General features: G+C 46.6%; 2 protein-coding genes across 3 annotated transcripts; both read right to left on the reverse strand.

Annotated features, from left to right (window-relative positions):
* Positions 1-1,010: 1,010 nt before the first annotated feature.
* On the reverse strand, positions 1,011-13,203 carry CDHR5 (cadherin related family member 5). The gene is made up of 14 exons (XM_066322251.1): positions 13,125-13,203; positions 12,760-12,935; positions 11,747-11,797; positions 11,320-11,412; positions 11,085-11,183; positions 9,831-9,941; positions 9,305-9,481; positions 8,913-9,003; positions 7,627-7,724; positions 7,091-7,297; positions 6,473-6,589; positions 5,885-5,957; positions 3,777-3,937; positions 1,011-2,913 (listed from the first exon to the last, which is right to left on the reverse strand). The coding sequence occupies exons 1-14, from the start codon at positions 13,201-13,203 to the stop codon at positions 2,323-2,325; spliced, it is 2,124 nt and encodes a 707-aa protein (XP_066178348.1). The 3' UTR covers positions 1,011-2,322.
* A 1,322-nt stretch (positions 13,204-14,525) lies between these two features.
* On the reverse strand, positions 14,526-17,289 carry SCT (secretin). Of its 2 annotated transcripts, XM_066320651.1 has the most exons (5): positions 17,193-17,289; positions 16,309-16,413; positions 15,958-16,062; positions 15,652-15,753; positions 14,526-15,080 (listed from the first exon to the last, which is right to left on the reverse strand). In XM_066320651.1, exons 1-5 carry the CDS (start codon positions 17,279-17,281, stop codon positions 14,969-14,971), a joined length of 513 nt encoding a protein of 170 aa, XP_066176748.1. In that variant the 5' UTR covers positions 17,282-17,289; the 3' UTR covers positions 14,526-14,968. The 2 variants fall into 2 exon arrangements, with proteins under 2 accessions (XP_066176748.1, XP_066176747.1); XM_066320650.1 differs by lacking the exon at positions 15,652-15,753 and having other exon boundaries at positions 17,193-17,285.
* Between the last annotated feature and the right edge of the window lie 3,699 nt (positions 17,290-20,988).

Consider the following 20,988-nt stretch of genomic DNA (forward strand, 5'->3'; position numbering starts at 1 on the left):
TGCCACTCCCACCCGTAAAACCTCCAATCCACACTTACCATGGCCACACTGAAACTGCTCTTTCTCACCCTGCAGATTTGCTGACCAGCTTTTTATAGTTCTGCATTACAAATATTAAAAAAAATTGGCACAGAAATAAAAACACAGCTTGGCTGGCGATGGGGTGACCAGTAGAGTTAAACTTCCAAAAGCACTTGAATGTTTTTGGAGTGTAGGGATGAGATCTTCAAGGTACTTAGATACTTGCCATCAAAAAACACTTAAACTGGTCCAATTTTCTAAAAACATTTCTATCGGTACATTTTTCTTTCTTATGCAGATGTTCATGAATTAACATTATTGTTGTACAAGGATGCAAAAACTCTGTCACTGTTCCCAGCCTCAGCAGGCAAACCAAAACAAACAGATGGAGTGCAAGCTCACGTGGACTTGAAAGTAAAAAGTTAAATTTTCTTCTTGTTCCTCACATATTTTTCTTCATTTATTTCCAAAAAAGACAGGAGTCAAGAACACAGGATCTGGAGGCTTTAATAGGCAATAGTTGGAAGCAGCTGAGCTCTGCTTGCTGCCAGGTTTTATTATTGTGTTGTTGTGCTTCTCTTCACAACAAACACCACTTCGACAGACACAATATTTGCCAAACACCATCTCCTTTGAAATGAAACACCCATAACCCTGAAAAACAGCAAATCCTGTGGCTGTATGCACTGGTGAGTTCTGGGAGAAAACAAAGACTGGTTTGATGGGACCAGTCTCATTCCAAGAGCACGGGAAGCGCACTGGAGGAGAAGGAAAGCACCAAGAGCTGAACACAGATTGCAGTCACAGAGAGCTCATAAATGAATGTGCCAGCAGAAATCCAGAGTACACAGCAGCAGACAGACAGCAGAGCACTGAGAGGAATGGACCACACGTGGCACAGCCACCAAGGAAACAGAGCAGAGGAGGAGCACTCCAGCTTCTCCCCACATCAGCACGTGGGGCAGGCAGGCTCGACCCTCGGCCTTGCTGGTGGCCAGAGGTGTTGGGTCAGCACTGAGCAGCTGCCTGAGAGTTCTCATTGTCCTGTGGGAAATGCTTCCTGGACATATCCCAAAGCTGCCGGAGGGATTCTTTATATGGCAAACACTGGGTGCACTCCCCACCCTCCATTACCACACTGTAATTCCTGGGCAAACAGCTTTGCTGCAGGAAGTGGGAAAGCTTCCCAGGCCCTGGGCTTGATCTTCAGCACAAACACAGCACCTGAAGTCCAGGAGGCCAGGGCAGCATTCCTCATAGACAGGAGAGCAGGACCGAGCACAGGAGAACTGGGACAGGGACATGTATGGCCCAAGAGGATGAAAGCCTCCCTGGGAATCACCATGTGCTCTGATGCTCCTACAGATCCCAGCAGCCACTCTTGGGTTTCTTTCTCCAGGAGCAGCACTAATCTTGTGCTGATGATCAGAAGATGCAAATGCACACAGCCATGCTCTCAGCTGGTGGAAACCAGCCCAGCTTTTGGCTGCCACATGGGGGGAGGAGACTGGTTGATGGGAAGTGCAAACCGAGACAAGAGCATCAAATATTTCTTTCCCACTGCTACCTGGCAACAGAGTGCTGACTTGGCACTTGAAGACAGTATCTCAGGAGCTCTTTTGCCTGACAGATAGCAGGTAGACAGCTAAAGTACTGCACAATTAATGGGTTTATGACATAGAAAATTGATGACCAAGTCCTTCAGTAAAGAACATGTGATCAGTCCTTGTTTACCAGTAACAAAGGAAACAGCAGGTTCTGAGCATGGAACCTCCTGGCTGGCAGGACAAGGGCCTGGTGGCACATTCCAGCTGTTTGTGCTGGAAGAACAGAGCAGAGCCAAGCCCTGAAGTCAGCTCCTGCATAGGAGCACCTGCAGGCTCAGAGGGACTTGCTGACACCCTGCTTCAACACCCTAAAGGGGAGAGCCAAGCAACACTGGACTGTGCAACTCAAATGCTCCTGTGAGCTGGGCTCACTGCTGCTGGGCCAGGCCAGCTACAGCTCTGCTGTACCTGCAGCCAGTTTAGGAAAGGCAATGTCAAGGGATCCAGGGAGAACAGGCAGGAAGGTGGAAAGATGAAACACTGCACCCTGAAAATCCTAAGTGATATTCAAAGGTCTCACTAAAGGGTTAAATTAGCTGTAATCTCTTCTGGCCTTATTTGCTGCATTCAGACAAGCAGGACAGATAACCTCACCCTTCTTCATTGCAGTTTTCCCCCTGAGCAGAAAGATGGGCTTCATGTCAGCAGAGAAGCTGAGATTGCCCCATTTTTGGGGGTATGTACCCAATTTCCATTATAAATCGGAGTCCTCTGTTCCTGCATCCGTGTGAGATATGTCAACTGTCACCTCTTCTGGGGGTGATGAACTCTCTGAGGCAAAGGACACTCCCAGCCCTTGGTGGTGACTGTCTGTGTCAGAACCTTCTTCCTCCTCTTCCTCATTCTTCTGCAGATCTTGGTCACTGTCATCATCATCTGCTGCTGCATTGTCCTCAATCACTTCAACCCTCTCTCCACCCTCAGGGTCCACATCAGTCTTAAACCACACAGCTTTGTAGCCATCTGCCACGTGCCTGTCTGTTTTGAGGATTGACTTCACTTCTTTCTCCTGTCCAGCCTCTTCCTCCTTTTCTTCCTTTTCTTCCTGTTCTTCCTCTTTCTCCTCCTGGTCAAAGATGACAGTGGGAGCTATGAAGCCCTTTGGGATACTCTCCATTTCCTCTGCAATGGAGGAGTAAAAGGCAAGTGCTGGCTCCTCTGGCACAGGAGTCTCTGCCTGGACACTGCTGGTTTCTGATGTCTCATGCTGCCTGCTGCTCACATCTGGCTGTTCATCTTCCTGGTAATACTCATTCTGGTAACCCCCAGAGACTTCCTTGGAGAGCTAGAGGACGAGAGACACATCATGACTGTAGTGACAGGAAAAGAAATGGGGGGACAGGAGGGAAGGGGTGGCTGCAGTGACTGAGCTCCTGCTCAGGAAAGTTCAGCTTGGTTTGCAGTTAGACCAATTTGAAGTTAAGGAAAGGTGCAGATCCCTGGAAGAAACATTTTTTAATTGGCTCTGTTTCTGGAGTTTTCTCAGATAAATGGGCTTGTTCTCCAGGAGGGCTGAGCACCAGCACCACACAAGTGGTAATTTGTACCCACCCCTGCAGTGGGATTTCCCTCACTCAGGGTGAAGGACTTTTGTTACCCGCCTGAGCTATGTGCTCTGCACTCAGGTCTAGACTCCTGGCAGGCCCAGCCTATGGCACAGACCAGCATCTGGTCAGACAAATTACACCCTAAACGTCCCAGTGACCAATCTGCCAGGGACCTGAGGAGTCCAAAATTAAATAGCTCAGGTGCAGACAAGTATCTGAGCCTAGGCTTTGGGATCAGATATGAAGGGATTCTCCCTTCCTTTGACTATGGAGGATCAACAGTGGTTTATATCTCAGACAGGTGTTTTTCAGAGACCACCCCTGATGTGTGCCATGTTTATCCTAGATTTTGTGCTCCATGGAGCTGTGATGCCCTCCTTACCATGTCTACTCATCATCCACCACACAGCTCCAGCCTCAGGGACAGAAAGAGCAGCAGCAAACACCACCAAAGTGATGCCACCTCTGCAAACTTCGTCTTGGGAGTGATTCACCACCTTCACACAAATGTGTGGTACTTGGGCAGCCCATCTATACTTCAAAGCTTCCTCAGATCCCACTTTCTAACTCTTAGAAGTTCAGGTACAAACAAGGCACTTACCTTTTTCTTCATCAGGTGCTTGACAGGTTTTCCGTACCATTTACTGGATTTCCATATCAGCATTCCAAGGAAGACTAAGGCAATTAACAGCAGTGCTGCTAATACGCCCCCTAAGATAGCCATGTCCTGAGCAGAGTACATCTTGTCAGAGGGGGTTACAACTGTGAGGAAAACAAACCAGTGTTACAAAGCCTAAAACTGGCAGCGTTTTCCAACGCAACTCTTCACTGTGGGAGAAGCTCCAACCAATTTTTGAAAGGCAAAGAAGCATCCTGTGCTGCAGAATGTAACAGTAATATATATGATACCATAGAAGATCTTTTTTTGGTGTCCTAAAAGCAGAAGGCTTTTTTTTTATTATTATTACACCGAATATTGTCGTTTCCAATAAATTCCATGAAATGAAAATAGCAGCCGTTTACAGGACAGTGACTTTGACCCCGTGATTTAAAGAAGTTAATAAATACCTGACTGCATCAGGCAAGAAGATGGAGTAAAGCTATTTAGTTCTTTGACTTTCCCACTTCATCCTTTTACATCTGAATGCAAAAATGAGGTTTGATTGTACATCTGTGCCTGAAAATGCAAAGCTTCCTTTCATGTGAAACTTCCCCTCCAAAACAGACGAGAAAAATAAGAAACAAAAAACCAGAATATGAAATAAGAAAAGCATTAGAAAGTCCCCAGGACAAGAAAACCTTTCCTGCCCTTTTGTAGCTGTAGCAATATTGCCCAGTCTGCTCAGGGGCAGCTTCTGCTTCCAACCACTGGTCAATGTCAGGTAGAGACAGCAGACTGGAAAGACAATACCATTCTCAGCTTTGCTTGGTGGTGGTGGGATTCTTTAAGTTTCCCAGCTTCATTTTGTAGTGTAAATGACTCTCGTTAATGATTAATGAAACAAGGGCTTTGTTCTCCTGCTGACCTGTTTATGGTAGTGGAATGAGAGTATTCCCTCTGCGTTGGATTCTGCCCTCAGTTTATCATTAACACCTTGGCAAGGATTTAGGACCTCAGCGAAGTTTTGCTGCTTAATCCTGTCTTCTGGGGAGCCACAGCCCACACAGTGTCACAGAGCTGTGTAAATCTGCACATTCAAGAGCATCATTGCTTTGTGTGGCTTAATCAGTAAGGGCAACATTTCAAAGTTGCCCAGAAATGCTGGTACATGCTTGGAGCATTTGTAACTCACACATGGACTAGTTTTATGCTGTGTTTTATGTGCCCTTAAATGGGGTTTCAGTGGTTTTTAGCTGTGAAGTGACACTGCCTTTAGGGAACCCACTTTTTTTTCCCACCTCACAATGGTGGTGATGAGAGGGTAATGTGATGGAACTTCAATCGCACATCATCATGTAGAATCCAGTGGAGTCTGGGCATTGTCTGCCTATCCTGAGACAAAAATTCATTGCTATTTGCTCATCTTAATTCAAAGCATAAGAAGTTTCATGAACTCCAATCCTAATTTATTTATAAGACCAACTGAAGAGTAATTTCTCAGCAGTATGGAAGTGTGAGCTGTTTTCACATTGACAAGGTTAAACAGTAGCTGGAGGGTTATGTATGAAGCCTCATGTCTCTCTTATTACTCATGGGCTGTTTCTCCTGTAAAACCATAAAATCCTGGTGTAAAAGATCCTGGCCTGACCTGACTAGAAATGCTTTGGCTGACGGGCAGGTCTGGCTTTAGGGTGTGCCAGCTGCCCTCTGCTCTGCCAAAGACAGGCAAGAACACTGCAGTTTCCTCTGTGTTTGGCTAATAATGAGCAATGATGTGCTAAGGTCTCATCTGTCATGGTAAGGCATCCTGGGTTATTTCCCAGCATGAACCAACCCCAGATTTAGCTTTGGAACAACAAGAAAAGAAACTCCAATACACAGCACTACATAAAGTCTTGGGACACTTTTCAAGGCATGTGGTGACTACGCTGTGAGGATGTTGTTGGGGTGGTTTTCCCTCTTAAAGTCACCACAGAATCACCTGTAGGGTTGGGGTGGGCCTCAGCCCAGGCCCACAGACTTCAGCAGGTGACCCATCATGGCCAGTTTGCCACAGAAATAGAAAAGACTTCCCAGAGCAGAGAACAGAGACCCACTCCCCAGCCTACCTGTGGCAAGGATGATCTCCACCACAATTATGGTGCTTGCCTCCTCCAGGCTCAACACATCTTTTCCAACAGCCTATGGGAACATGGGAAAGAGATGGCTTAGGGACTTCCAGATCTCCAGCTCACTCTCAACGTCTGTGGGGGGGTTTTGAGGAGAAAGTACCTAGTCCCTATCCTCACCACAGCCGTTCACTGTGGCTGGACAGCCTGGTCACAGGGGAACCAGAGCTCTGAAGATTCCCTGCCCTGGGAGTGGATGAGCTGAACCCTGTGCCTGCTCTGTGTTCAGTTCCCAGCACAGTGCAGAGCATGGGTTCTGAGGCAGTGTGGGGGAGAAGCAGCAGGTGTTGGCACATCTCTGTGCCTGCCTGTGGAGCTCCAGCAGTGCTGTGACCAGGCTGGTTCAGGCAGCTCCACAGGACATGTGCCAGGCAAGCCTTAGGCAGGCATGTGGACAAAGGGAACATCCAACTTCATACAAGCCTAAAGTTATTGACTGCTTCCTTTGACCCAAGCAAAAAGAGGAATTGAATTCCTCCTTCTCTCCATGTTCCAAGAAAGACAAAATACCCAAGAAAGGTGCCCTACTTGGATGGTCACAGTTCCTGGGGACTGCAGCACCACGTTGGTCAGGATGAGCCCATCTGTGGTTGCGATGAAATCGGTGCTGTTTTTGAGATAGTACTCGATGTTGGGGTTGACATTCTGAAAGGCAGAGAGTGGGTGATCAAAGTACACTGTGCTTCACATCATCTTCCCAATAATCCCATGGCAAGATTTGTCCAAAACACACGAGGAGGTGTGGAGAGTAATAAATAAACCTGAGCTGAGCAGGTGAGAAAGGCTGGACTCAACTGTGTTCACCCTGTTGCTCAGAGGCCAAGAAGTATCACAAAAACATTAAAAAAAAAATCCCAAGTCTTAACCCAGCTTGTGTTGGCAACTTCAGTACTTGCCCAAGCCAAATACACCTATGCAAGTGATCTGTGTGGGACTGGCTATGGAAGAGGGGAGTCCAGCAGCTTTTCCCCATGACATCACACTGTAAGTGATTGTGGTATCTGTGGAATTTCCAAGGGAATATAACATGGAACACTAGAGGACAACATGTGTTTGCCTCTCCCCACCTCCCCTCCCTTGTGTTTCTTGATCCTGCTTTAAGCCTGAAGCAGTAAGACAGACCACAGAGCACTTTTAGTTTCTTACATCAGGGAAATCCTGATCCATTGCTGTTATCATCAGGGGAGTGGAAGGATCTCCAGCTTGGTAGACGAAGCTTCTCTGGGGCAGCCCAACAAACACTGTCCCGTTGTAGACCCTCTTCTCAAAGTAGGGTGGAAAATTGCTTTTACTGATGACCTTGATCTCTACAGTGGCTACAGAGTATTTCCTTATGTTGTTGACCTGGGTGGCCTGGAGAGAAAGAGAGAGAGATGCCAGACTTCTCCCGTCCTTGATGAGACACAAAAGGACGGGCTCGATCTGAAGCCCGCTGCAATTCTCAACTCAGCAGAATGTGCCCAGGGTGAATTTCCTTTGCTGTCACCACCCCCACCCGAGGGAAAACTCTCAACTGCTGCAGGAGCTTCACATCTGGGTTGGTGTAAGACATAGGTCAAGCACTGGGCCTTCCAAAAGAAAGGGTGTAACCGAGTTATTTTTGAGGTAACTGACTCCTGTTGCACCCAGGCTGTTGTTTCCTGGAATGTGCTGGGTGGCTGGCTGTAAGGGACATCACTTACCATAACTTGCAACAAAAAGGAATCTGGGGAAGTCACTATCTTGTTCATGGTTAGATTGCCTGAGTCTGCATCCACGGAGAACACTTCGCCTGTATTCCCTAGAGAAAATGCAAAGACCATTCAACCACCAGATTCTTTCATAAAGTGACCTGGAGCCCACAGACTCCTTCTTCCACATCTTAGTGAAAATACCCTCAAGGAATTTTCCTTTGGTAAATACCATTTACCTAAAGAAAAAATGCTGGTTTTTTTGCCTGTCTGGCTGTTCCAAATACTGAGAGTGCTGACCAGGGATGCAGAGGGACACATTAGATGTGTGTGAACCCAATTAAACGAGGTAGGACAACAAAGCTTTGCTTTTCCAGTGCCTAGACCCACAGATTGCTAGTCTAATGTATGATAAATGCCTAGAGCCTCTGGTGCAATTTTAGGACTGAAAATCTCCATCCAGTATCCAGTCTGCACTGGGAATGCTTATATCTCTCTACTGACCACAAAGGAACTCTAGATACAAACCTTGTATTTATGTACAGGTAGAAGTCTGATTCCTACATCTGTGTGGGAATCATAAAAGTTCCTATGTTGGATACATGTTGTAAGATAAGCAGAATTTTTAGTTCTCTTCCTCACCCTGAGACACTGTGGGCTTTCTGTTGACAAGGATCTGAGTCACTGACTGTGGGGAGGGAAGCCACACTCCATCCAAATGCCAGTGGAATTTAATGTTCTTCAATACATTTGATATCGGGAAGATATTCATAACTGTGGTGCTGTGGGGCATAATAGGTAAAGGGAGAGGAACACTCCTCTTGACCAATATGACCTTTGCCTTGATAATTTTGGAATCAAGACTAAAACAGGGTAGATGAGATAGAGGCAATGTGCTGAGGGAATAAAAACATAATTCTGGGCAATGAATAGAAGTTAGACTGATAATGTGGGAATTTTAGGTTCAGCTCAAAGACTGCATGAAAGTAGCATGACTAGATTGACAAAATCACATCTAAAAGCTTTAAGATGAAACATGTCTCATCTCACAAAAAACCCAAAGTCTTTTTGAAACAGATTTCATTGAGATCGGTTTGTGGGACTGTAATTCTGTTTTTTTCTTCCTCTCTGTACAGTCTGTTTCTTCTACTTAGTCAACAATGTTCTGTGGCTTTAGTTATGTTTCTGTGGCAGAAACAGAGGGGCAAATCCCAGGTCCTCCTTCAAGTGCTCTTGAGGGCAGGTACCACTGGAGACATGAGCAATGTCCCTTGTGGAAGGTGACAAGGTCTACTCACCCCCAACAATACTGTACAGGATCCTTTCCCTGATGGTGTAGTCAGGGTCAATAGCATAGATGGGTCCTGGCTCCAGGAGGAGCGGGTCCGTCTGCAACAATAAGGAAAACAATCACACACCATAAGCCAGGACCAGATCAGCAACTGGAGCTCTGCCTGGCCAGAATGGGATTTATTGCTGGGAGGTGTCTGTGACAGGGTGAAGGTGAGACAGCCTTGAGCTGGTGTTCTAGCTCTTTCCTCTCCTGTGATGTGCTGCTTGGGGTGGGGAAATGACGAAGGCTGCCTGTTCTGCTGAACTATCTGCATTATACTGGAGACCAGCAGAAGCTCATGGAAATGATTCAGATAAGGAACAGCACTGAGGGCACTGTCTGTGCCGTCCTGCTCACCGACATCTCGGCGATGTTGACTCTCCCGGAGTAGGGGCTGCTGATGCAGACGCTGGAGTCATTGTGGAGCCGGGTGCAGGGCAGGAACCAGGGTGCCCGGGTGTCACTCTGCTGGATGGTGATGGTTATTGTTGCAGTACCCGTGTTGGTGGGGTCGGAGCTGGTCACAGGCCTGTCCTGCCCCCAAGGCAAAGCACACTCGTGAGACACAAGTTTCACTGCCAAAACAAGGGCTCATCTGCCAAAAGCAGTGGCCCGGGGCCCTTTAGCCATTGTCACTCCATTCTGTTTAATTAGCAATTTATGTGAGAGTAGCTAAAGCAGTAGGTTATCTTGTTCTGCTGACAAAGGTGGGCTGACTACAGGTCTGTCACTGGAGTTATGGAGGTGGAAAGGCTGCTCTGAATGCACCCCCCACCAGTCCCCACCCTCCCTTCTGTTATCTCAGAGATGTCCCATCCAGACTCATCCTTCAGGTAAGAGAGACCATGCAAACGAAGCATTCTGTTCTTCCCAAGCTACTTACCCTTGCATACAAGAGCAACGTTGTTGAATTAAATTTGTCAAAGTCCAATGCCTTTTGTAAATAAATTTCTGGGTTATTAACTCCTCTTATGGCAAAAAAACCATCTGTGTCCTGGCAAGGGAAAAGGAAAAATACAGCAGACTCCATCACAGACACATTCCAAATCCTGCTAATCACTGTCTTTGTCATCCCAACTGGACCTTTAATCCTGGAGACCTGGATGAGGAGCACTTTGAGAATGTCTGATCTCCTTAACCTTTGATACTGCACACTGGAGTTGTCTGGCTTGTCAGAAAGGCTTGTTCTTGTGCATTTCCTCTCCCAGACCTCCTACTTTGACTGCTCACCTGCTCAGCAGCTTCTGGATGAAATCTATCATCTCATTTATTTCCAACATTTAGCAAGCTGCCAACAATCCTTGATTTTGGATCCCTAATAGCCAAACAATCTCACTTCCATGCACAAAAAAGGCCAAAGATGGCTCAGCCTTTGAGAGTTAGCAGGATCACCTGCCTTAGTATAACATAGCTGGACTTTGAAAGAAACTATAAAGCCAAGATGAAGTATCATGTGTTGCATTTTACTCTATAACCTTCTGCACTTGTTTTGGTTCTCCTTTAATCTTATGCCTCTGAATTTCTAAATACCTCTGGATTTACACCAATGTGAATGCAAAGTCTGATCCCAGAGTTGAAAAACTGGTGGTTTCTGTTCACAGAAACTTAAATTCCATGGGGATATAAAGGTAACAGAGGCACTGTGTGCTCTCTCCACAATGCTTTTCAAAAATGCAAACATGCATTTGGTTTTTCTCTTGAATTCCCTTTTGATTTCAGTTTACAGCCAGCCCTTCTGCTCTAGGCTGGCAGTGGTTTAACTGTATGCACAATCCATTTCCTGCTGCTGCTGGCAGTTAGGGCGAGGACTCCTTTCCCCATCAGACTCAGAGCAATTCTGAGCTCCCTGAGGTACAAAGGTCTCCTGATATGTTTACAGATCATGTCAACAAACCTTCCCTGAGTCATTATGGCTCTGAATATCCTAGATGAAAGTTTAATCTGTACAGTGCATTAGAAGTGTGATCCAGAAGAAAATTCAATACCTGCAGCATTGATGACTCTGTTCTGCTAACCAAATCAATGTTTGGGTTTTGTAAAAGTTGGGAGAGCTAAATGCAGTGGCCTTCTCCTCAAAACTCTGGCTCTTCTAAATCCAGCTTCTCCAGAGCTACTGTTTGTCCCCAGAGATGCTCACCTGCACAGTGGTAGTGAGTTCATAGTAAAGGGTGTCCAGGTCAGCATCACTAGCACTTACTTCTGCACGGGCTACAATGACCGTGTTCACTTCTGTATCCTGAAAAAACACATTATTGTAGTTATTGTCTGTGTGAAATGGATTGAAGTCCTCTCCCTGCTGACCCTTCCTCAGTCCCACAGCACTCAGGGAGCAGTGGGACTGCTTTGGGACTTCCCTTCCCAAAACCCCTTACCTCTGGAACCTCCCTGGTGAGGTTTGGCTGTGCAAACACGGGGCTGTTGTCGTTCTCGTTCAGAATGGTGACTAGGATTTCCAAGGAATCGGTCTGCAGAATGGGCAAATCAAAGAATCAAAGACAAAAATAGACTGTTGGGGCTGATCCTGCTTTGCAGAGTGGCCAGAGGGGATGGTGTAAGGATGGGGGCTGGATAGGGCTGGGGTTTGCAGCCAGCCCACACCCTGGGGCAGGACTGTGGGCTTGCTGCCACCTCCTCCCCACTGGCAGAGCCTTGGCTCTCTCAGAGGCTGTGAGAACAGTGTATCTGTCCACAAAGAGCAGGACACCTGCCCATCCCAGTGTGAGGATTAGGAAGACCAGAGGGAAGCAGGTGCTGCCTGCAGTGTCTTGTCCCAGGGCTCAGCGGTGGAAAAGCACTCACCTGGCCAGAAGAGTCCCTGCACATCAGGTACAGCAGCAGCACGGGGTCTTCCTGCATGAAAAACAAACCCAACTACTGTAGAAACAGGCCAAGGATACAAACTCCAGCTAAAGCAAATGAGCCAAATTGTGTTTTGCTGAATCAAAAATGTTGCTGGGCTTTATCTTATTTTTAGGTATCTCTAATTTTCCTTTCTTTCCTTAATGCTGGAATCTTGTTTATGATGATATCAAAGCAGCCCCATCTTCCAGGCACTCTGCCTGCAATTCCTGTAAGATGTTGACAGAGCTAATCTGCCATTCTCTCTCACCTCAGGTGAATTCAAACAGATTTCTTTTAAAATTGATTAAATCAGAAACATTCTATGCAGCAAGTACAGTGGCACCTGCGGGGTGTTAATTCTGGTTGTTGCTCTTTGCTCAAGTAAAAGTGGGTTTTTACATTTAAAGGAAGCTTAAGGATGCCTGTGGCTGTATACAGAGCACTCAATGGAGCTAAAATAATTTTGCGGCAACCTAAGTGAACACAATGACCTTTTACACTGCCTTTCTGCTTCACACAAGATGACAGAATCCCAGAATGATTCAGGTTGGAAAGGGCCTTAAAGCTCATCTCATTCCAGCCCCCTGCCATAAGCGGGGACACCTTTCACTATCCCAGGTTGCTCCAAGTGTCCAGACCTTGGACACTTCCAGGGATGGAACACCCACAGTTTCTCTGGGCAACTTGTGCCAGGTCCTCATGACTCTCACAGGGAAGAATTTCTTCCCAATATCCCATCTAAACATGCCCTCTGGTAGTTTGAAGTCACTCCCCCTCATCCTGTGATTCTAGGCCATTATAAATGGTTTCTCTCCATCTTTTTCGTAAGCTCCCAAACTCATATAACTCAAATAACTTATTTCCTTTAGAAACAGGTTAAGAATCCCTGGAAGCCCAAGAGTCCAGGTTGAAACTCACTGCCTCCCAGCATTATCCATCCCATCCTTACAGCCTGCCAGCTACAGGCTTACCTCATAGTCCACACACTTTGTCAGCTGCAGCTGGGAGCCCTCAATGGTGAAGTACTGGCCATCGGGGAAATTGGGATCAATTGTTAGGGTGTAACCTGGCTGCACGTGGACAGTAGTCACAGCATAAGGACACTTATTTTCAGGGACGCTTGGCCTGTTGTTATTGACAGAACATCCTGGCAAAACACACAAACAAGACGCAAAATTGCCCAAGGATTCACATTGGGAAGGAGCTGGATGAGAGCTGTGGTCACAGGCTGTGGAGCAAAGGTGTCTTGGAGTGTAGCAGCCTCTCACCTGCAACAGGGCCACCCCCTCCCATGGGAGACATTCCTCAGAGACATGGACCTCGTGAAAGAACTTACCTAGTTCCTGCGTCGAAACCTGTGCCAAGAGGGGCAGCAGAAAGAGCGTAGACATGACGAGCCAGTGAGGAATAGCCATGGTCAGCTGCCAGTCGCTGAAAAATCTCTTTTTCCAACTAAGCTGATCTTCTCCCTGTTCCTCCCTGTGCCCTTGTCTGCGTTCACTACTTTATGGCATCAAGAAACACCGGCTGGCTGTGGATTGCCATGGTTCAACCTTTGCCTCTTTGCCCCATTGGATGACTTATTGAGGGATTTACCAGTCATGGAACATGATGACACATAAATCCTTCCTGCTTCTTTTTTCCCTGGATCTTTCCCACCCTAAAATCGCTGTGGCAACAAGGATATATTTGAAACAGTTCAGAACTCAGAGCCAGGCGCTTGCCCAGTTGAGCATGAAGGACAAGGGCTGGTTCTTGGGAAGCTGCATGTGTACTAAAGTCTCTCCCACAGGGAAGGGGGAAAATTTGGTTTCTGATGTGCCAGAGATGGGGTCTGTATCCCACAGGGTGAGCAAGTGGATCCCAGGAGTGACAAGGCTCACCTGCAGTCCAGGAAATGCCCAGCAGCTTTGTAGGGAAAACCCATCTCCTTCTACCGGTGGCTGCTCCTTGTAGAGATGTTTCCCAGAATCTCCTTCCAGGAGATTCCACACCAAGAAATCTTCAACTATTTGAATCTCAGCAGCTTCCTGAAGTTTTAAGGGAACCTCTGGTCTCACTGATATTTTAAAATTCTTTCTGATTTCAGGAAGTTCTCAGACACTGCACCTCAACCAGGTGGTTATTAGCAGCTTAATGAAATCCAGGCTGTCAACACTTCTTCCAAAAGTATTCCAAAAGGAATCTTTCCTAGCAGAGACTTCCTATGGACCAAAATGAACAACTACCAAGGCTTGTTCAGCTCCTCAGTAAGAGAATGGTGCTTAGGTGTGCATTTGAGTGGGAACAGCTCCTTTTGCAGGTGTCAGGTCCATCATAGATGGTGCAAACTGCTGGAGCAGGATGGGCTGGGCAGGGCTGCACAGCACAGCATTGCAGCTCAAGATCCTTATTTTAGAGCTGCTCTCCAAAATCCATTGGTTTTACAGGAAAGCTGGCATGGCTGTTCCATCAAAGACGGGCAATCTGCTCATGTGGCACAGGAACAGCACATAAACCTCATTAAGTGGTAGGAAGAAATTATTCCTCATGGAGCTTTGTCTTTAGTGGCTCTGACAAAACTGGGCCACCAGCTCCAGGGGCAAAATGGAGAGGAAACACCTTTTACAGTGAGCATCTCTGTTGTGTAGCTCTCAGACCATTTCTTTGCCATAAGACCTAACATCTGGCTTCGTTCCTGCTGCACAGAGCCCTGACTCTGACCTCTGTGCACAGCTGCACTGTAGGCACTGCCCAATCCCAGCCATGTGTCCCACCATGCCTCATGTAGGGGAATCCTGGCAAAATGCTCCTCCTCTGCATTGCTAATAATCCAAGATGTTATAACGGAACCACCCTTATTCCAGCTTCCCAAAGAGCAGCCAAGGCACAGGCACAGCTAACCATTTTTATTCGGGATCAGCAGCAGGCAGCCAGATGCCAACACAGAGTGGAAGGGATGTGCTTCACCCAGGCTCCATCTACTGACAGCAGCACACACCCACATACATTTCACTTCAGATAATCTCAGAGGTTTCATTGGCTTTTGACTGCTTTCCAGGATTATTTTTATTTATTTGCCTATCTCAAGAGTTTTTCCTAAGCAAGAGCTTCCCTGTTTATTTTCAAGGCCATACATGTGCAAAGCTGTCTCCTTGGCTGTTTCTTTCCCTTCACCTTCATTCAGAACCATCTGTATCTTCATTCAGAGCCATCTGTATCTTCCTTCACGTCTGCAACCAGCTGCTTAGACAAGGGGCAAATGTACTGGCTGGTAATGGCAGCAGCCTCCCTGGCATCTCTGTCCGAGCGGCTGTGGGAAAGGAAAAATCAGGGATAGTGCATTATTTCTGGGAGCATGGACTGCAGGAACTGTGACAAGGCCACCTTGTGACGTTCAAGGAGCAGGTTTATGATCGAGGGATCATGGCTGCCTGTTGCCAGGCACTCTACAAATGCACAGTGGTGTTTCACCCCCACTGTCGACACAAGAGGTACTAAGGGCCAGCTTATTCCTCCCAGTTACAGTGATTTAAGAGTGGCATGTCTAAGGGAAAGTTGTTGGGCATTAGGAAAAGATAATATCCAGGTGCTGGGACAACCCATCCTGAGGTGTGTGTTTCAATCAGCAGCTGAATACAGACAGGGTGGCAAAGGCTTTCTTTCAAATTTAACCATTAGATCACATTTCCTAATGGGATGAATAATGGCTTTAATCCAGAATGACAACTCTTAGGAAATTATTCCAAGAAGATATTATTTTGCTTCCCTGGGTTTTACTATTTTTAACAACTGACTTTTCTATGGCTGTTCATAAAAGTCCTCTTCTGGCTTCAGTATTCTGGGGCTCAGAGTCACAGAGGTGACCAATCTCTCCCACCTACCTGCTGTTCAGAAAGCTCTGGTACAACCAGAGAAAGCAAAGGTCCTCAGTGTTGTTTACTCCCTCTCTCCCCTGCATATCTGTGTTGACTGGGCCAGGAGAGCTGGTTTAGATAAAGAAAATTAATATTAATTTTAAACCCCAAACCAGCAATTATGTAACCAAACCACCACCACTGCAGAGCAGCACTTGCCCCTTGTGTTGTATCTGCTGCTGTGCTCACAGTCATGGCCGCAGTGGGGCTGCTGGCCCAGTGTGGCAGTGAGCGCCCTGGGTGGGGACTGGGACACCAGAGGTTTCCTCTCACCTGCGCTTGCGGCCCATGAGGCTTTGGATGAATTTCTGAACCTGGGCGTTGCCTCTCATCTTGCTGTACTCACTGGTGAACAGCCCATCCGAGTGCCTCTGGGTCCTGTGTGGGGACAACAGGGGACAGTAGCTGCACCTCCCAGCCACAGCAGGCAGGACTGACCACGAGGCACAGCCATGCATCTCCTCCCTGTACCTCTCCCCTTCCCCTCATCATCCTGGGCAGGCAGTGCTGGGGCTGGCTCTGCAGCTGGAGAGCTCAGCTCCATAGGAGCCCCTTAGGGCGGGGATGCCATGTCCCAGCTGGAGACTTGCCTGCCCCAGGAGGGTGGGTGTGGCTGGTCCTCACCTGTCCTTGAGGCCCACCAGGTTTTTGACCAACTGCTGCACGTAGGCATTGCCGTTCATCTTGCTGAGCTCGCTGTGGAAGAGCCCGTCTGCATGGCGCTCCACTCTGCATGTTGTAACAGCGAAGAGGGGGTCAAAAGGAATGGGTGAAAAACACACAAGAACAGGCATTAAACGCTGCTGCCTCATGGCAAGAGAGTCCTGAACACACACGGGCAAGAATTCGTGCTATTTTGGCAAAGTTTCACAGAAAAAATGGAGGGGGAAAGGGAATTTTAAAAATATCTTTGTTAAACATCACACAGGAAAGCGACCTGCCCTTGTTTTTACTGGTGTCAGCACCTTGCCACAAGGATGTGAGAATGTGAGGTTATTGCTGATTAAGCACAAAAGAGTAGGAGAAGAGGCTGGAGAAGTAATAAACAAAGATGCAGAGACACAAAGCTTAAGAACACTTAGATAAGAGCAGCAATGACCAGCCCTTGCAGGTGACTCCCTTGGTGAACTCGGTGAACTTACAGGGTTGGCTATTTCTGATTATGTTTTCATGGGACCAGGCTATTGGAAATAGAAACTCTCACCTTTACCAGCCAGTGTAAGTGCACAGGAGAAAAACAGACTCAGAAGTGTCTTTGTAACTGTGTTTTGTTTGGGGGCTACAAATTTTCTCCTGAATTAAATAAAATTAACATTCCCATTCTTAAACAAGAAAAAACATTTACAGTATTTGCATTCATTTAAGTAAATCTGTTTAGGGAAGAAGGAGATCCACAAGCAAGCAGATGCAAGTTCAGGAAGGCAGCTAAAAGGCTGGATTTTCAGCTAGCAGGCTCTTTGAACAAAAGCCATGGAGAAAAAGAAAGTTGAGTCCCAAGAAATGCTTACCTCTCCCAGGATGGCAAAGATGCTGAGAAGTGGGACAGGACAATCATGGGAATAATTACTTGCCACAGAGTTGTCATTATGGAAACCATGTTCTATCCTGAAACAAAGCATGAAGTTTTGTGAGCAGCAGGACAAGTGACCTTGGTGTGTGACTGGTGCAGTTCACATGCCTCACAGATACAGGGCTGTGGAAACTCCATCACTGTAACTAAAAAAGGCGGGATTTCCTGCCAGCAGAGATAAACACCTGGAGACAACTGCAAGGGACTTTCAGACAAAAAGAATTACATGGGCTAAATAAAATTCATTCTCATATAAGAGGAAGGGCTCATGTGTGTGCGCGTATCCACCTATCCACCTGTCCTTCAAGAAGGAAAAATGAAATAACATAGATTTGCAGTCACAGCAGGCCCTCCTATTTTGTTTTCTTACTGAAATAAAAAGAAAAGTACATTTTGTTTATCAAGATGCACGGCATGTTTCCCCCTCTTTATTCCCAGGTTGTTTCCCCCTTTATTCCCAGGTGCTCACCTTTCCTCAAGGATCCCACGGCAGCTCTACCTGTAATTTATTATACACTCCTTTAATTTTTGCCTTCCTCCTGAAAAGAAACAAACCTTCGTTGCTGTCCTGCAATCTCTCAAGATGGCATTTTGCTAATCCCAAATCAAAGTCCTCCCACTTGGTTTTTACTTTATTCTGAAGCTAAACAGTACAAAGAACATGAAAGGACTGTCCAAGAATTCTGAACACTTTCTAGCCACCCTTCTGGGACTGTTTGGTGCTCTGAAGGTGCTGCAAGATGAAAAGAGGCACAAGGAGAAAGGACAAGGGTGAGGGATTAATACAGAAACTTATTCACTGTAAACCACAGGGCAAATATTTAATGGGGGTTGCAGGGCAAACAGATGAGAGGATGAAGGAACTATAAGCCTAATCTCACACACACTTTGAGCTTTAGTGTTGTGTTTTCCTGCCTGATTCAGCTTTGAGGTGATGGAATAGTAAAACAAGGACATTTCAAAGATTAGCATCTTACTGGAGTCCAAACAAGGCAGACTCCACAGTCCTGGGATGCAGGAGGAACTGAAAACAGCCACCAAACCCAGAGCATCCTTGGGCAAGAGGAACCTGAATCCTGAGCCAGTTCTTCCATCTGCCCAACAGCTGTCACACAGTCCCTTGATCCCAGGATCTCACCTCAGCATCTGGCCTCCCCTGGACTGGCATTTCTCTGGGAGCACCATATTTAAAAGACCATTTTAAACCCCATCCCTGGCTCCAAAGTTTCTCCTCTCTTCATAACCTTTCTAGCTGCTAATCTGTGATCAACTTCTCTTTCTGGACATAATTTTGTCACCCCTGGGTAGACCATATTTGCTTGCTGAAGTTCCCAGGAGCAGTGATAGCTGTTGAGGAACTTCTCCTGCCTATCAATAATAATTGCATTGTTTTTTTAAATTAGCCAGACCACAAGGAGTGGGTAGATCTCCAGTGTCATCACTGAAGGGCTGCTTAACCTTCTTAGGATACTTCCAAACTTTTAATTTCCTCCCCACTGATGCTGGCTTTAAATGACTGCAAACTCTTTGGCCAGCTGGGACCTTTAGCTGAAAGAACTATGCTCTGAGCCAGCCTGGGAGCCCTAAGTAAGAAACCCCCCCATATTCCAGCACTGCTGCTCAGGACATGGATGGCCTCATAGCAACAGCTCAGCGAGGCATCACAGAGGTCTGAAATCCACCCCCAAAAGTGAGAGAAGGGCAAAGGCAGCCCGTGCAGCCCACTCACCCCTGCTGGACTCACCAACCCTGGTTGCTCCCAGCTCGCAGCTGATGCTTCACTGCCTGCTCCTCCTGGGGACCCCTATAAATCTGCAGCCTTATCAGAAGCAATTATTTGGGTAAAGATATGGATATGAGCAATCATGATTAACAGCAAATAATGCAGCGGGGTTGGAATGTCCTTTTAATCACCTGATCGGGTCATTCACAGTAATTTGATGGAATATTTCTGCTGATGGATAATAATTCCTGCTTCTGCCTATAATGACATTTGTTGGGCAAACATCCTTGTAGCAATTGATTCACTATGATTGTCATCATTATTTCCTGGCTTTAATTACCTCTTGATAGGAGCTTAATCTTCTGTTCTTGTAATTTCATCCTGGCTTGGGCTATGTTTGCAATTGCCAGGATCTGTCAGTGAGTCGCTGTGTGTACCACTGATTTGGCTGAACGACATGTCACTTTTTTAGGGCAAGGATTGCCTGATCAGTAGGATCAGGGATGACTTTTCCATGAGGAGACAATACCTTTTGAACTGTGGTTTCAACTGGGAAAGGACTGCCAAGTACAAATTCTGTTACAGCATCTAGAGCCCAGCATATTTATACATGCATGGAAAACATCCTGAATCTATTCCCTGCTATTGCTGGGGTTTGTTTGGTCTCAAATACTGCAGCTAAAAGTGACATGGAAACAGAGGAAGAAAATACGATTAGCCTTTCTCTCCTTCTTTATATGGTATAACGTACCTTGGAAGAAATAAGCACCATAAATATTTTTTTTAATCTTCCAAGTGGAGAAATGGGAGCTGTATTACTACCTATCTTTCTTCTTCCTTGGAAAAGCACAAGGTGACCCCAAGACTAGAAGACTGGGAGAGACAATATTTTCCCCATCATCTTTCCCTTGGAAAAATGCCCAAGGGCCTGATGAGCAGAACCTCAGCCCTCCAGCCTGTGAGTGCAGGCTGTAGCCAGAGCCCTGTAACAGGGACAGGGGAAAACAGCAGGGACACTCCAGGTTCCATTCCAGCGCTGGAGCACCAAGATATGCCATGGTCAGAGCCGGGACAGGGGAGCCCATTTCCTCCTCTGGGACCTGCTCTGGTCCAGGCATTTCCCAACCACTTTTCTCTCCTCTCTGTACCTGCTTTCTCCAGCTGCAGCCTTCTGCTTCTGCCCGCAGTGGTGGTGGCAGGTTCAGGTTTACAAAAGAGACTGAACAACATGTAGGGAGGTAAAAATTACTAACGTGATTTCTCTTCTTTTTCAAACAACCTCAGTGGGTCTGAAATGCCTCCAAGCTCTGGGGAAGCTCAGGTTGCCTTGAGACTCTGGATGAGAACAGAGAAGAGGTTGGAATGACAAAGTGGCCCCACGATGGCAGCAGAGGGTGTTTAACAGGACACTGAAAGGTTCTGGGGACTGGAAGAATATGAAATAAGTAACCTGATTAACTACTCTGCAACAAAAAAAAAATGGGGTTTGCCTCCAGCAGCAGGGGCAGGGTGAAAAGGTGATGGGGTAGAAAATGGTGTGACCATGCCCAGCACTGATGCAACTTAATGCAGGTGACAAACATGGGCTTGAGCTCCAGTGCAGCTCTGGAAAATTCAGGAATGATGAGGAAATTCAGGGCCATGAAGAGAACTCAAAAGCATCTTCAAGCTGAAATTTATAACTGAATAAACCAGCACCCAAAACAACTCCTCAGCCCCTAAACAACATCTGATTCTCCTTAACCAGAATTTACATCAAACTCATCAGGAGACATTATGGAAATAGGAGTAATAAAAAATCCTGCTTAACAATATCCATTGAAAGGAGCTTTGTGAATTTGCACCTTGCTTCTCCCATTCTCCATTTGTGTGAATGCTCCAAGTCCCAGCTGGGGAGTGGAGATTCCCCTTGCTCACATCCAGCAGATACAAAGCAGGATTAAATCACCCATTTAGATGGAATCTATAACCCATTATCTATGCAGAGAAAAGCTTTCAGCTATTTTCTGGC

This window comes from Sylvia atricapilla, chromosome 6, assembly GCF_009819655.1.
Source record: "Sylvia atricapilla isolate bSylAtr1 chromosome 6, bSylAtr1.pri, whole genome shotgun sequence".
Classification (NCBI taxonomy): domain Eukaryota; kingdom Metazoa; phylum Chordata; class Aves; order Passeriformes; family Sylviidae; genus Sylvia; species Sylvia atricapilla.